Raw genomic sequence first — 13,544 nt, forward strand, 5'->3', positions numbered from 1 at the left:
AAAGCGAACCAAACCCAACAGTTTCCTGCTTTGCTTTTTTTCTTTCTTCTTAAAGATGAAATTCAACAGTGGAAACATTAAATGGTGGAGGAGAGACAGTGCAATGTACTTTATGAGCCATGGAGTTTTTCACTGCTCTCATGCATGTATGCAATATCAAAGCACTTCCATACTTATTTGTATGGCTCCTTAAATGTAGCGTTTTAATGTTTGGGTCCCTTCACCAATAAGAAGCTTCAGGGGGAAACTAACATTACTGCCCGCCCAAAGGGCTTTCGTGGCAGCAGCTTCAGTTTTCCATCACTTTAGCTCTAGTATGCTTTCCTTGACAAAGGGAATGGAGGAACTTCCTCTGAACATTAGAAAAACAACATTTTTTAGACCTGTCAAACAGTTGTGGTTTATAGTTGGCTCTTATTTATTTCCATTTTGACCCAATTGAAAGTTGATTTCAAGACCAGCTGAGTCATTCTACATGTATACATGGTGTTTGTGATGAAACAAACTGCCATCAGGCAGAGCTAAAGGAGACGAGCAGTTTGAAGTGAAACAAATTGTATTGTATTCCTAAAACACATCGCCAGGCCTACTTCTCATGTTGAATATGCCAAGTGTGTTAAAAGCCATATGGATCAATCAACTCTTTCACTATTAGCATCTATCAGCCAATGACATCATTAACGTCTATACAGGATCTTGGCCAAATCAATCCAGGAAATCTGACCTACATACCAGGAAGAGAGGATATTCACAACCAACTGATTAGCTATAAAGAGGAAATGTAGTTTTAGCAGCTAGAAACGCTAGCTAATTTATAAATTACTTGGCATTTGATTCATGGCCATACATTGTAATAAAACACAAAACATTTCAACAGTTGAGACGATTAACAGTTGAGGTACACATTTCTACGCTCTAACATACATATACTAATATTTAGAACATGCTTATCAGTCAGCTGCACTGTGTATTTCTTAGTTCCCTCATGGCCGCTGTTGTGATCTACATTGAATAACATTGCTTTCAAGAAAACCTCAAAATGACAAAGATTCTATTAGACCTCAAATTTAGTACATTTGTTTACCAGAATCAATTTCATTCACAATATTTTCAGATTTAGACCATAGCTAGAGACTGACCGACAGACTGTCATCGTCACACTATTCCCTATATAGTGCACTAGTTTTGAACAGAGCCCTGCCCAACAGTAGTGCCCTACATTGCCATCTAGGACAAAGGCAATGATACAGCGATGTGAGAGAGGGAGGGAGCCACAGGTGTACAGTGTAGTACAACACGGCCTTGCCTCGTCTTGACAGAGAATGATATATAATCCACCACTTTCTGAAGAATCTCGTCTGGGGCTGAGCTGAGGAGCAAAGGAAACCCACTTCCACGTCCCTGGTTGCATATATTTCAGAGGTTTTGAGTTCACCCTTCTTGACCCGCCGGCCACCGACGCAAAAGAGAAGAGCGAGACCCAAACAAAACACACACGCTTCAAACGCTTCAGGGAACACCAGTTTTAATTAAAAAGAAATACTTGTAGCAGACCGACAAATTCGTCGAGAAAAGGAGTCAGAAGATTTTACAAAAAAAAAAAAAAAAAGGGATCACACATCGCCATACATAGTGTTTGTGATCGAAACAAGTCCTGCAGAACCTCAACTGGACATGACTTTGGTTGCATACACAAAGAGAGACCGATATATTTACACATATCCTTCTAGGACAGGGGCTGACAGGGTCCTCACAACATCATTGTTCTATTGTTTCTATTGGCAAGCTTAATCTCTGAACATACAGTATATTTTGTCACGGGGGCTGTCTGAAGTGTCCAAGCATTAGTGGTTTGACTCTTATGCGCTGCTATGAGGTCAGCTGCACAGAACAGCAACGTAGATGGAAATAGGCTTTCCTGCCCAGGCCAGATTTGAGGTGCCGTTTGAAACCAAACATATTTTTACTGTCTCAGTTTCACTGAGGAGAGAAAGAGATTATGGCTGTGTGGTTGGTGTTCTCTTAGCTTGGAAAAAGTACTAAACATGAGGATAATATACATGATGTCAGGCACTTGATTTGATTCTTCCGTCAGGGATAGCTGTCAGAGGACATGGGAGGAGACTGGTAAGTGTCTTAAATACAGTTCACATATTGCTCAGATATAGCCCTATGTGGCCTCTGGTCAAAAGTAGTGCACTATACAGGGAATAGGGTGCCATTTGAAATGTAACCAAGGTATCCCCTATATAGTGCACCACTTTGGTCAAACTGCTCTGGCCAAAAGTAGTGCACTATATAGGGAATAGCATGTCATTTGAGATAAAAGGTATCCCTATATACTGTAGTGCACTGCTTTTGTCAAACTGCTCTGGTCAAAAGTAGTGCACTATATAGGGAATAGCATGTCATTTGAGATAAAAGGTATCCCTATATACTGTAGTGCACTGCTTTTGTCAAACTGCTCTGGCCAAAAGTAGTGCACTATATAGGGAATAGCATGTCATTTGAGATAAAAGGTATCCCTATATACTGTAGTGCACTGCTTTTGTCAAACTGCTCTGGTCAAAAGTAGTGCACTATATAGGGAATAGCATGTCATTTGAGATAAAAGGTATCCCTATATACTGTAGTGCACTGCTTTTGTCAAACTGCTCTGGCCAAAAGTAGTGCACTATATAGGGAATAGCATGTCATTTGAGATAAAAGGTATCCCTATATACTGTAGTGCACTGCTTTTGTCAAACTGCTCTGGTCAAAAGTAGTGCACTAGATAGGGAATAGGGTGTGATTTGAGATGTGACCGAGGTGGTTTAGGTGAAGAGGCGGATGGTGGTGTCAGCCCCCGAGGAGAAGACCCAGGGCTGGGTGGGGTGGAAGGTCACGTCTAGGACCCCCAGATCTTGGGTGATCTGGTGACCCTTCAGTACCTTGACGGGAACAATGAGAGGATTCTGGAGCAGGTCACTGGAAAGAAAGAATGAAAGAGAGAACGAGAGATTGATTGATAGAGTTATGACAGTGCAGAAGACTGAACACAGACAATATTCTACAGTATTATATTTCTTAATTTAAAATCTCTTGACGGTTATACAGCCGAAATAAAATGTACAAATCAGGAAATATGGTTTGTAGGATACGCATCAACATTTAGACGAGTTGGAGAAGGAACGCAGGGGGAAAAACAACATGACATCTTCAGAGAGAGAGAGAGAGCGAGAACGACAGAGGAAAGGAGAGATGGTGAAAAACAGACATGAGACAGTGAAGAGGAGAGGTGTTTATATTGTATTGGGACAGTAGGTGTGATTGGGTGATGTGACTTACTTGTAGACCATGCCGTGGCAGACGATCACGCTGCCGTCATCAGCACCAGAGGCGAATAGGGGGTAGTTCCTGTGATAAGCCACGCCTCTCAAGGCCTTCTTGTGGTGCCTGGGTCGCCAAAACAGACAAAAGACTTCAGAACCAATAAAACTCAGGCCTCATGTCACGTGGTCAACAACTAGTATTCATTGGCAATCAATAATTACAAATTAATACATGAGAATGTATAGGAGGTGCCTCACCGCAGCATCTTGTACGGTTTGGTAGAGAGGTCCAGATCAAACCAGGCCAGTCTGCAGTCATAGCTGCCACAGATCAGGTTATCACCTGGCCAGGAGTAGTGTTAGTACAGAAAACATGTATTTCACTCATATATCACCACCTTCCTCCTCTTGAGAATGACCATCAAATCCCAGCTTATTGGAGGTGCATTTAGCCATCTCCACAGACGTTCCAGTAGGACATCCTCTCCTCTCTGAGGGGGACCTGTGACAGAGCACTAACCTCCAGGGTGAATGGCCATGCTGGAGATCCACTTGCAGTTGGTCATCAGTTTCTTGGTCAGCTCTTGCTTGATGAGGTTGTAGATGCGCACGTAGCGCTGCGTGGCCACGAAGAAGTAGGGCCGCAGCGGGTGGAAGGAGACGCACTGCACCAGGCCCTTGTTCTTGCGGAAGGGGTTCTGCGTCCGCCGCTTGCTCACCTGGTGGATCAGCACCTGCAGGTTACTGGTGTTGTCAGGCATGACGCTGGACAGGTAGTCACCCTTACCGTGCCAAACTACCTGCTTTACTGCCTGGAGGAGGGTGGAAGGGAAGAAGGAGAGGGTAAGGGAGGAAGGGAGGGTGGAAGGGAAGAAGGAGAGGGTAAGGGAGGAAGGGAGGGTGGAAGGAAGACAGGAGAGGGTAAGGGAGGAAGGGAGGGTGGAAGGGAGACAGGAGAGGGTAAGGGAGGAAGGGAGGGTGGAAGGGAAGAAGGAAAGGGTAAGGGAGGGTGGAAGGGAGACAGGAGAGGGTAAGGGAGGAAGGGAGGGTGGAAGGGAAGAACGAGAGGGTAAGGGAGGAAGGGAGGGTGGAAGGGAAGAAGGAAAGGGTAAGGGAGGGTGGAAGGGAGACAGGAGAGGGTAAGGGAGGAAGGGAGGGTGGAAGGGAGACAGGAGAGGGTAAGGGAGGAAGGGAGGGTGGAAGGGAAGAAGGAGAGGGTAAGGGAGGAAGGGAGGGTGGAAGGGTGGAAGGGAAGAAGGAGAGGGTAAGGGAGGAAGGGAGGGTGGAAGAGAGACAGGAGAGGGTAAGGGAGGAAGGGAGGGTGGAAGGGAAGAAGGAGAGGGTAAGGGAGGAAGGGAGGGTGGAAGGGAAGAAGGAGAGGGTAAGAGAGGAAGGGAGGGAGGAAGGGAAGAAGGAGAGGGTAAGGGAGGAAGGGAGGGTGGAAGGGAAGAAGGAGAGGGTAAGGGTGGAAGGGAGGGTGGAAGGGAAGAAGGAGAGGGTAAGGGAGGGTGGAAGGGAGGGTGGAAGGGAAGAAGGAGAGGGTAAGGGAGGGTGGAAGGGAAGAAGGAGAGGGTAAGGGAGGGTGGAAGGGAAGAAGGAGAGGGTAAGGGAGGGTGGAAGGGAAGAAGGAGAGGGTAAGGGAGGGTGGAAGGGAAGAAGGAGAGGGTAAGGGAGGGTGGAAGGGAAGAAGGAGAGGGTAAGGGAGGAAGGGAGTGTGGAAGGGAGACAGGAGAGGGTAAGGGAGGAAGGGAGGGTGGAAGGGAAGAAGGAGAGGGTAAGGGAGGAAGGGAGGGTGGAAGGGAAGAAGGAGAGGGTAAGGGAGGAAGGGAGGGTGGAAGGGAAGAAGGAGAGGGTAAAGGAGGAAGGGAGGGTGGAAGGGAAGAAGGAGAGGGTAAGGGAGGAAGGGAGGGTGGAAGGGAAGAAGGAGAGGGTAAGGGAGGAAGGGAGGGTGGAAGGGAAGAAGGAGAGGGTAAGGGAGGATGGGAGCGTGGAAGGGAAGAAGGAGAGAAAGGAAGAGCGGAGGATTTAAGTATGATTCAATATGAATTATATTACCACTATTCAAAACAACATTTATATTACTGTCATTACTATACAGTACTATTATCATTACTACAGTCATACATTATAGTTTTAATACATATTTGTTATAATACACCTCGGACTATAGCTAAGGCAAAGTACAGAAACTTGAAAATATGGGTGGTAGCTAGTATTACGGTTGCAGTCTTTCCAAATGCCATGTGCATCTGTGTCAATTTTGTCAAAGCTTTTCTTTCCACTCTATTTTAAATTGGAAAAACTAGAAGCTCTTCTCTTATATGTTTCTTTCCATATACTTGAGGAAAAAGGCTAACCACAATCTACTCTGGTGTTTCCTTAAAAGCCTCCAAACTACAGCTGTTGGACTAAAAGGGTTTTCTGGGGTAAAGACAAACATTATGTCTGAATGTCATCATAGGGTTCTCAGTATCACCATCTGAGTGTTCGTCTTCTTTACTATATCCCTAACATTCTGAGTGTTCGTCTTCTTCACTATATCCCTAACATTCTGAGTGTTCGTCTTCTTCACTATATCCCTAACATTCTGAGTGTTCGTCTTCTTCACTATATCCCTAACATTCTGAGTGTTCGTCTTCTTCACTATATCCCTAACATTCTGAGTGTTCGTCTTCTTCACTATATCCCTAACATTCTGAGTGTTCGTCTTCTTCACTATATCCCTAACATTCTGAGTGTTCGTCTTCTTCACTATATCCCTAACATTCTGAGTGTTCGTCTTCTTCACTATATCCCTAACATTCTGAGTGTTCGTCTTCTTCACTATATCCCTAACATTCTGAGTGTTCGTCTTCTTCACTATATCCCTAACATTCTGAGTGTTCGTCTTCTTCACTATATCCCTAACATTCTGAGTGTTCGTCTTCTTCACTATATCCCTGACATTCAGAGTGTTCGTCTTCTTCACTATATCCCTAACATTCAGAGTGTTCGTCTTCTTCACTATATCCCTAACATTCTGAGTGTTCGTCTTCTTCACTATATCCCTAACATTCTGAGTGTTCGTCTTCTTCACTATATCCCTAACATTCTGAGTGTTCGTCTTCTTCACTATATCCCTAACATTCAGAGTGTTCGTCTTCTTCACTATATCCCTAACATTCTGAGTGTTCGTCTTCTTCACTATATCCCTAACATTCTGAGTTACCTGTGGCCTTAAAGGGGCAATCTGGGATTCAAACAAAAACAAAGCAATCACCCTCCACTTTTCTGGCAACCAGCTGAGGGATCGGGCTGGAGAAATGTAATCAGCTGAGGGATCGGGGCTGGAGAAATGTAATCAGCAGAGGGATCGGGCTGGAGAAATGTAACCAGCTGAGGGATCGGGCTGGAGAAATGTAACCAGCTGAGGGATCGGGCTGGAGAAATGTAACCAGCTGAGGGATCGGGCTGGAGAAATGTAACCAGCTGAGGGATCGGGGCTGGAGAAATGTAATCAGCTGAGGGATCGGGCTGGAGAAATGTAACCAGCTGAGGGATCGGGCTGGAGAAATGTAAGCAGCTGAGGGATCGGGTTGGAGAAATGTAACCAGCTGAGGGATCGGGGCTGGAGAAATGTAATCAGCTGAGGGATCGGGGCTGGAGAAATGTAATCAGCTGAGGGATCGGGCTGGAGAAATGTAACCAGCTGAGGGATCGGGCTGGAGAAATGTAACCAGCTGAGGGATCGGGCTGGAGAAATGTAACCAGCTGAGGGATCGGGGCTGGAGAAATGTAATCAGCTGAGGGATCGGGCTGGAGAAATGTAACCAGCTGAGGGATCGGGCTGGAGAAATGTAACCAGCTGAGGGATCGGGCTGGAGAAATGTAACCAGCTGAGGGATCGGGCTGGAGAAATGTAACCAGCTGAGGGATCGGGGCTGGAGAAATGTAACCAGCTGAGGGATCGGGGCTGGAGAAATGTAATCAGCTGAGGGATCGGGCTGGAGAAATGTAACCAGCTGAGGGATCGGGGCTGGAGAAATGTAACCAGCTGAGGGATCGGGCTGGAGAAATGTAACCAGCTGAGGGATCGGGGCTGGAGAAATGTAATCAGCTGAGGGATCGGGCTGGAGAAATGTAACCAGCTGAGGGATCGGGGCTGGAGAAATGTAATCAGCTGAGGGATCGGGGCTGGAGAAAATAACCAGCTGAGGGATCGGGGCTGGAGAAATGTAACCAGCTGAGGGATCGGGCTGGAGAAATGTAATCAGCTGAGGGATCGGGGCTGGAGAAATGTAACCAGCTGAGGGATCGGGGCTGGAGAAATGTAGCCAGCTGAGGGATCGGGCTGGAGAAATGTAACCAGCTGAGGGATCGGGCTGGAGAAATGTAACCAGCTGAGGGATCGGGGCTGGAGAAATGTTACCAGCTGAGGGATCGGGCTGGAGAAATGTAATCAGCTGAGGGATCGGGCTGGAGAAATGTAACCAGCTGAGGGATCGGGGCTGGAGAAATGTAACCAGCTGGGGGATCGGGCTGGAGAAATGTAATCAGCTGAGGGATTGGGCTGGAGAAAATAACCAGCTGAGGGATCGGGCTGGAGAAATGTAATCAGCTGAGGGATCGGGCTGGAGAAATGTAACCAGCTGAGGTATCGGGCTGGAGAAATGTAGCCAGCTGAAAGATCGGGCTGGAGAAATGTAACCAGCTGAGGGATCGGGGCTGGAGAAATGTAACCAGCTGAGGGATAGGGCTGGAGAAATGTAACCAGCTGAGGGATCGGGGCTGGAGAAATGTAACCAGCTGAGGGATCGGGCTGGAGAAATGTAACCAGCTGAGGGATCGGGCTGGAGAAATGTAACCAGCTGAGGGATCGGGGCTGGAGAAATGTAACCAGCTGAGGGATAGGGCTGGAGAAATGTAACCACCTTCAAATTAATGGAGCTATAGATGCTGGACTGACCACTGACGCAGGAGTTGGGATGACCCTTACCTAAGAGGAATGAGGGTTACTCAGAGGGAGAGGTAGTGTGTCTTACCTTGGGGTGGGTGAGGGTGAGGCGGTGTCCCTTGTTGTGCTCCGGGCCTTCAGACAGAGCCCAGGTGACGGCCTGCTCCTTGTCCTCCTCTGGGGGCTCGTAGGAGGTGATCAGCTGGTCTGTGGAGCTCACCACCAGCCTGTCTCCCAGAGATGGGTTCAACAGCAGCACTGTACTCTCACTGAGGAAGACAGAGGGAGGGGGAGAGAGAGAAAGACAGAGAGAGAAAGAGAGAGAGAGAGAGAGAGAGAGAGACAGCAACACAATTAGACCCAACCTAATCATGAGAAAACAAAAAGATAATTACTTGACACATTGGAAACGATTAACAAAAAAACTGAGCAAACTAGAATGCTATTTGGCCCTAAACAGAGAGTACACAGTGGCAGAATACCTGACCACTGTGACTGACCCAAAATTAAGGAAAGGTTTGACAATGTACAGACTCAGTGAGCATAGCCTTGCTATTGAGAAAAGCCACCGTACGCAGACATGGCTCTCAAGAGAAGACAGGCTATGTGCACACTGCCCACAAAATGAGGTGGAAACTGAGCTGCACTTCCTAACCTCCTGCCCAATGTATGACCATATTAGAGACACATACATCCCTCAGATTACACAGATCCACAAAGAATTTGAAAACAAACCCAATTTTGATAAACTCCCATATCTACTGGGTGAAATACCACAGTGTGCCAGTGTGCCATCACAGCAGCAAGATTTGTGACCTGTTGCCACAAGGGTGACCAGTGAAGAACAAACACCATTGTAAATACAACCCATATTTATTTATTTTCCCCTTTTGTACTTTAACCATTTGCACATCGTTACAACACTGTATATAGACATTTGTAATGTTTTCATTCTTTTGGAACTTCTGTGAGTGTAATGTTTACTGTTCATTTTTATTGTTTATTATCTACTTCACTTGCTTTGGCAATGTTAACATATGTTTCCCATGCCAATAAAGCTCTTGAGAGAGAGAGCGAGAGCGAGAGAGCCACACAGCGAGAGCGAGAGAGCCACACAGCGAGAGAGCGAGAGCGCCACACAGCGAGAGAGCGAGAGAGCCACACAGCGAGAGAGCCACACAGCGAGAGAGCCACACAGCGAGAGAGCCACACAGCGAGAGAGCCACACAGCGAGAGAGCCACACAGCGAGAGAGCCACACAGCGAGAGAGCCACACAGCGAGAGAGCGAGAGAGCCACACAGCGAGAGAGCCACACAGCGAGAGCGAGAGAGCCACACAGCGAGAGAGCGAGAGAGCCACACAGCGAGAGAGCCACACAGCGAGAGAGAGAGAGAGCCACACAGCGAGAGAGCCACACAGCGATAGCGAGAGAGCCACACAGCGAGAGAGCCACACAGAGAGAGCGAGGGAGAGAGAGAGAGAGCCACACAGCGAGAGAGAGCCACACAGAGAGAGCGAGGGAGAGAGAGAGCCACACAGCGAGAGAGCGAGAGAGCCACACGGCGAGAGAGCCACACGGCGAGAGAGCCACACGGCGAGAGAGCGAGAGAGCCACACAGAGAGAGCGAGGGAGAGAGAGCCACACAACGAGAGAGCGAGAGAGCCACACATGGAGAGAGCCACACAGCGAGAGAGCGAGAGAGCCACACAGCGAGAGAGCGAGAGAGCCACACAGCGAGAGAGCGAGAGAGCCACACAGCGAGAGAGCGAGAGAGCCACACAGCGAGAGAGCGAGAGAGCCACACAGCGAGAGAGCGAGAGAGCCACACAGCGAGAGAGCGAGAGAGCCACACAGCGAGAGAGCCACACAGCGAGAGAGCCACACAGAGAGAGCGAGGGAGAGAGAGAGCCACACAGCGAGAGAGCGAGAGAGCCACACAGCGAGAGCGAGAGAGCCACACAGCGAGAGAGCCACACAGCGAGAGAGCCACACAGCGAGAGAGCCACACAGCGAGAGAGCCACACAGCGAGAGAGCGAGAGAGCCACACAGCGAGAGAGCGAGAGAGCCACACAGCGAGAGAGCGAGAGAGCCACACAGCGAGAGAGCGAGAGCCACACAGCGAGAGAGCCACACAGAGAGAGAGCCACACAGAGAGAGCGAGGGAGAGAGAGAGCCACACAGCGAGAGAGCGAGGGAGAGAGAGAGCCACACAGCGAGAGAGCGAGGGAGAGAGAGAGCCACACAGCGAGAGAGCGAGGGAGAGAGAGAGCCACACAGCGAGAGAGCGAGGGAGAGAGAGAGCCACACAGCGAGAGAGCGAGAGAGCGAGAGAGCCACACAGCGAGAGAGCGAGAGCCACACAGCGAGAGAGCCACACAGAGAGAGAGCCACACAGCGAGAGAGCGAGGGAGAGAGAGAGCCACACAGCGAGAGAGCGAGAGAGCCACACAGCGAGAGAGCGAGAGAGCCACACAGCGAGAGAGCCACACACCGAGAGAGCCACACAGCGAGAGAGCGAGAGAGAGCCACACAGCGAGAGAGCCACACAGCGAGAGAGCGAGAGAGCCACACAGCGAGAGAGCCACACAGAGAGAGCGAGGGAGAGAGAGAGCCACACAGCGAGAGAGAGCCACACAGAGAGAGCGAGGGAGAGAGAGAGCCACACAGCGAGAGAGCCACACGGCGAGAGAGCCACACGGCGAGAGAGCGAGAGAGCCACACAGAGAGCGAGGGAGAGAGAGAGCCACACAACGAGAGAGCGAGAGAGCCACACATGGAGAGAGCCACACAGCGAGAGAGCGAGAGAGCCACACAGCGAGAGAGCGAGAGAGCCACACAGCGAGAGAGCGAGAGAGCCACACAGCGAGAGAGCCACACAGCGAGAGAGCGAGAGACCCACACAGCGAGAGAGCGACACAGCGAGAGAGCCACACAGCGAGAGAGCCACACAGAGAGAGCGAGGGAGAGAGAGCCACACAGCGAGAGCGAGAGAGCCACACAGCGAGAGAGCCACACAGCGAGAGAGCCACACAGCGAGAGAGCCACACAGCGAGAGAGCGAGAGAGCCACACAGCGAGAGAGCGAGAGAGCCACACAGCGAGAGAGCGAGAGAGCCACACAGCGAGAGAGCCACACAGCGAGAGAGCGACACAGCGAGAGAGCGAGAGCCACACAGCGAGAGAGCCACACAGAGAGAGAGCCACACAGAGAGAGAGCCACACAGAGAGAGCGAGGGAGAGAGAGAGCCACACAGAGAGAGAGCGAGGGAGAGAGAGAGCCACACAGCGAGAGAGCGAGAGAGCCACACAGCGAGAGAGCCACACAGCGAGAGAGCCACACAGCGAGGGAGCCACACAGAGAGAGAGCCACACAGAGAGAGAGCCACACAGAGAGAGAGCCACACAGAGAGAGCGAGGGAGAGAGAGAGCCACACAGAGAGAGCGAGGGAGAGAGAGCCACACAGCGAGAGAGCGAGGGAGAGAGAGAGCCACACAGCGAGAGAGCGAGAGAGCCACACAGCGAGAGAGCGAGAGAGCCACACAGCAAGAGAGAGAGAGAGCCACACAGCAAGAGAGAGAGAGAGCCACACAGCGAGAGAGCGAGAGAGCCACACAGCGAGAGAGCGAGAGAGCCACACAGCGAGAGAGCCACACAGCGAGAGAGCCACACAGCGAGAGAGCGAGAGAGCCACACAGCGAGAGAGCCACACAGCGAGAGAGCGACACAGAGAGAGCGAGCCACACAGAGAGAGCGAGCCACACAGCGAGAGAGAGAGAGAGAGCCACACAGCGAGAGAGAGAGAGAGAGCCACACAGCGAGAGAGCGAGAGAGCCACACAGCGAGAGAGCGAGAGAGCCACACAGCGAGAGAGCCACACAGCGAGAGAGCCACACAGCGAGAGAGCCACACAGCGAGAGAGCCACACAGCGAGAGAGCCACACAGCGAGAGAGCGAGAGAGCCACACAGCGAGAGAGCCACACAGCGAGAGAGCGACACAGCGAGAGAGCGAGAGAGCCACACAGCGAGAGAGAGAGAGAGCCACACAGCGAGAGAGAGAGAGAGAGAGCCACACAGCGAGAGAGAGAGAGAGCCACACAGCGAGAGAGAGAGAGAGAGAGAGAGCCACACAGCGAGAGAGCCACACAGCGAGAGAGAGAGAGCCACACAGCGAGAGAGCCACACAGCGAGAGAGCCACACAGCGAGAGAGAGAGGGAGAGAGCCACACAGCGAGAGAGCCACACAGCGAGAGAGAGAGAGAGCCACACAGCGAGAGAGCCACACAGCGAGAGAGCCACACAGCGAGAAAGCCACACAGCGAGAGAGCCACACAGCGAGAGAGCCACACAGCGAGAGAGAGAGAGCCACACAGCGAGAGCGAGAGAGCCACACAGCGAGAGCGAGAGAGCCACACAGCGAGAGCGAGAGAGAGACACACAGCGAGAGAGACACACAGCGAGAGAGAGAGAGCGAGGGAGACACACAGCGAGAGAGAGCGAGAGAGCCACACAGCGAGAGCGAGAGAGAGAGCCACACAGCGAGAGAGCGAGAGAGCCACACAGCGAGAGAGCGAGAGAGCCACACAGCGAGAGAGCGAGAGAGCCACACAGCGAGAGAGCGAGAGAGCCACAGAGCGAGAGAGCGAGAGAGCCACACAGCGAGAGAGCGAGAGAGCCACACAGCGAGAGAGCGAGAGCCACACAGCGAGAGAGCCACACAGAGAGAGAGCCACACAGCGAGAGAGCGAGGGAGAGAGAGAGCCACACAGCGAGAGAGCGAGGGAGAGAGAGAGCCACACAGCGAGAGAGCGAGGGAGAGAGAGAGCCACACAGCGAGAGAGCGAGGGAGAGAGAGAGCCACACAGCGAGAGAGCGAGGGAGAGAGAGAGCCACACAGCGAGAGAGCGAGAGAGCGAGAGAGCCACACAGCGAGAGAGCGAGGCCACACAGCGAGAGAGCCACACAGAGAGAGCAAGGGAGAGAGAGAGCCACACAGCGAGAGAGCGAGGGAGAGAGAGAGCCACACAGCGAGAGAGCGAGAGAGCCACACAGCGAGAGAGCGAGAGAGCCACACAGCGAGAGAGCCACACACCGAGAGAGCCACACAGCGAGAGAGTGAGAGAGCCACACAGCGAGAGAGCCACACAGCGAGAGAGAGAGAGCCACATAGCGAGAGAGCCACACAGCGAGAGAGAGAGAGAGCCACACAGCGAGAGAGCCACACAGAGAGAGCGAGGGAGAGAGAGAGCCACACAGCGAGAGAGAGCCACACAGAGAGAGCGAGGGAGAGAGAGAGCCA

The 13,544-nt window shown here is 51.2% G+C and overlaps 1 protein-coding gene across 2 annotated transcripts in view; it reads right to left on the reverse strand.

The window, feature by feature from the left end:
* Positions 1 to 1,508: 1,508 nt before the first annotated feature.
* Positions 1,509 to 13,544, reverse strand: part of LOC129830989 (ribosome biogenesis protein bop1-like) — a 170,978-nt gene continuing 158,942 nt past the window's right edge. For both annotated transcript variants that reach the window (XM_055893921.1, XM_055893920.1), the window contains exons 12-16: positions 8,333 to 8,513; positions 3,832 to 4,123; positions 3,570 to 3,654; positions 3,328 to 3,435; positions 1,509 to 2,967 (exon numbers count right to left, since the gene is read on the reverse strand). In XM_055893921.1, the coding sequence (XP_055749896.1) occupies positions 2,814 to 2,967; positions 3,328 to 3,435; positions 3,570 to 3,654; positions 3,832 to 4,123; positions 8,333 to 8,513 (820 nt within the window). In that variant the 3' untranslated portion in view covers positions 1,509 to 2,813. The remainder of the gene's footprint in view (positions 2,968 to 3,327; positions 3,436 to 3,569; positions 3,655 to 3,831; positions 4,124 to 8,332; positions 8,514 to 13,544) is intronic.

This window comes from Salvelinus fontinalis, chromosome 32, assembly GCF_029448725.1.
Source record: "Salvelinus fontinalis isolate EN_2023a chromosome 32, ASM2944872v1, whole genome shotgun sequence".
In the NCBI taxonomy this organism is placed as follows: Eukaryota; Metazoa; Chordata; class Actinopteri; order Salmoniformes; family Salmonidae; genus Salvelinus; species Salvelinus fontinalis.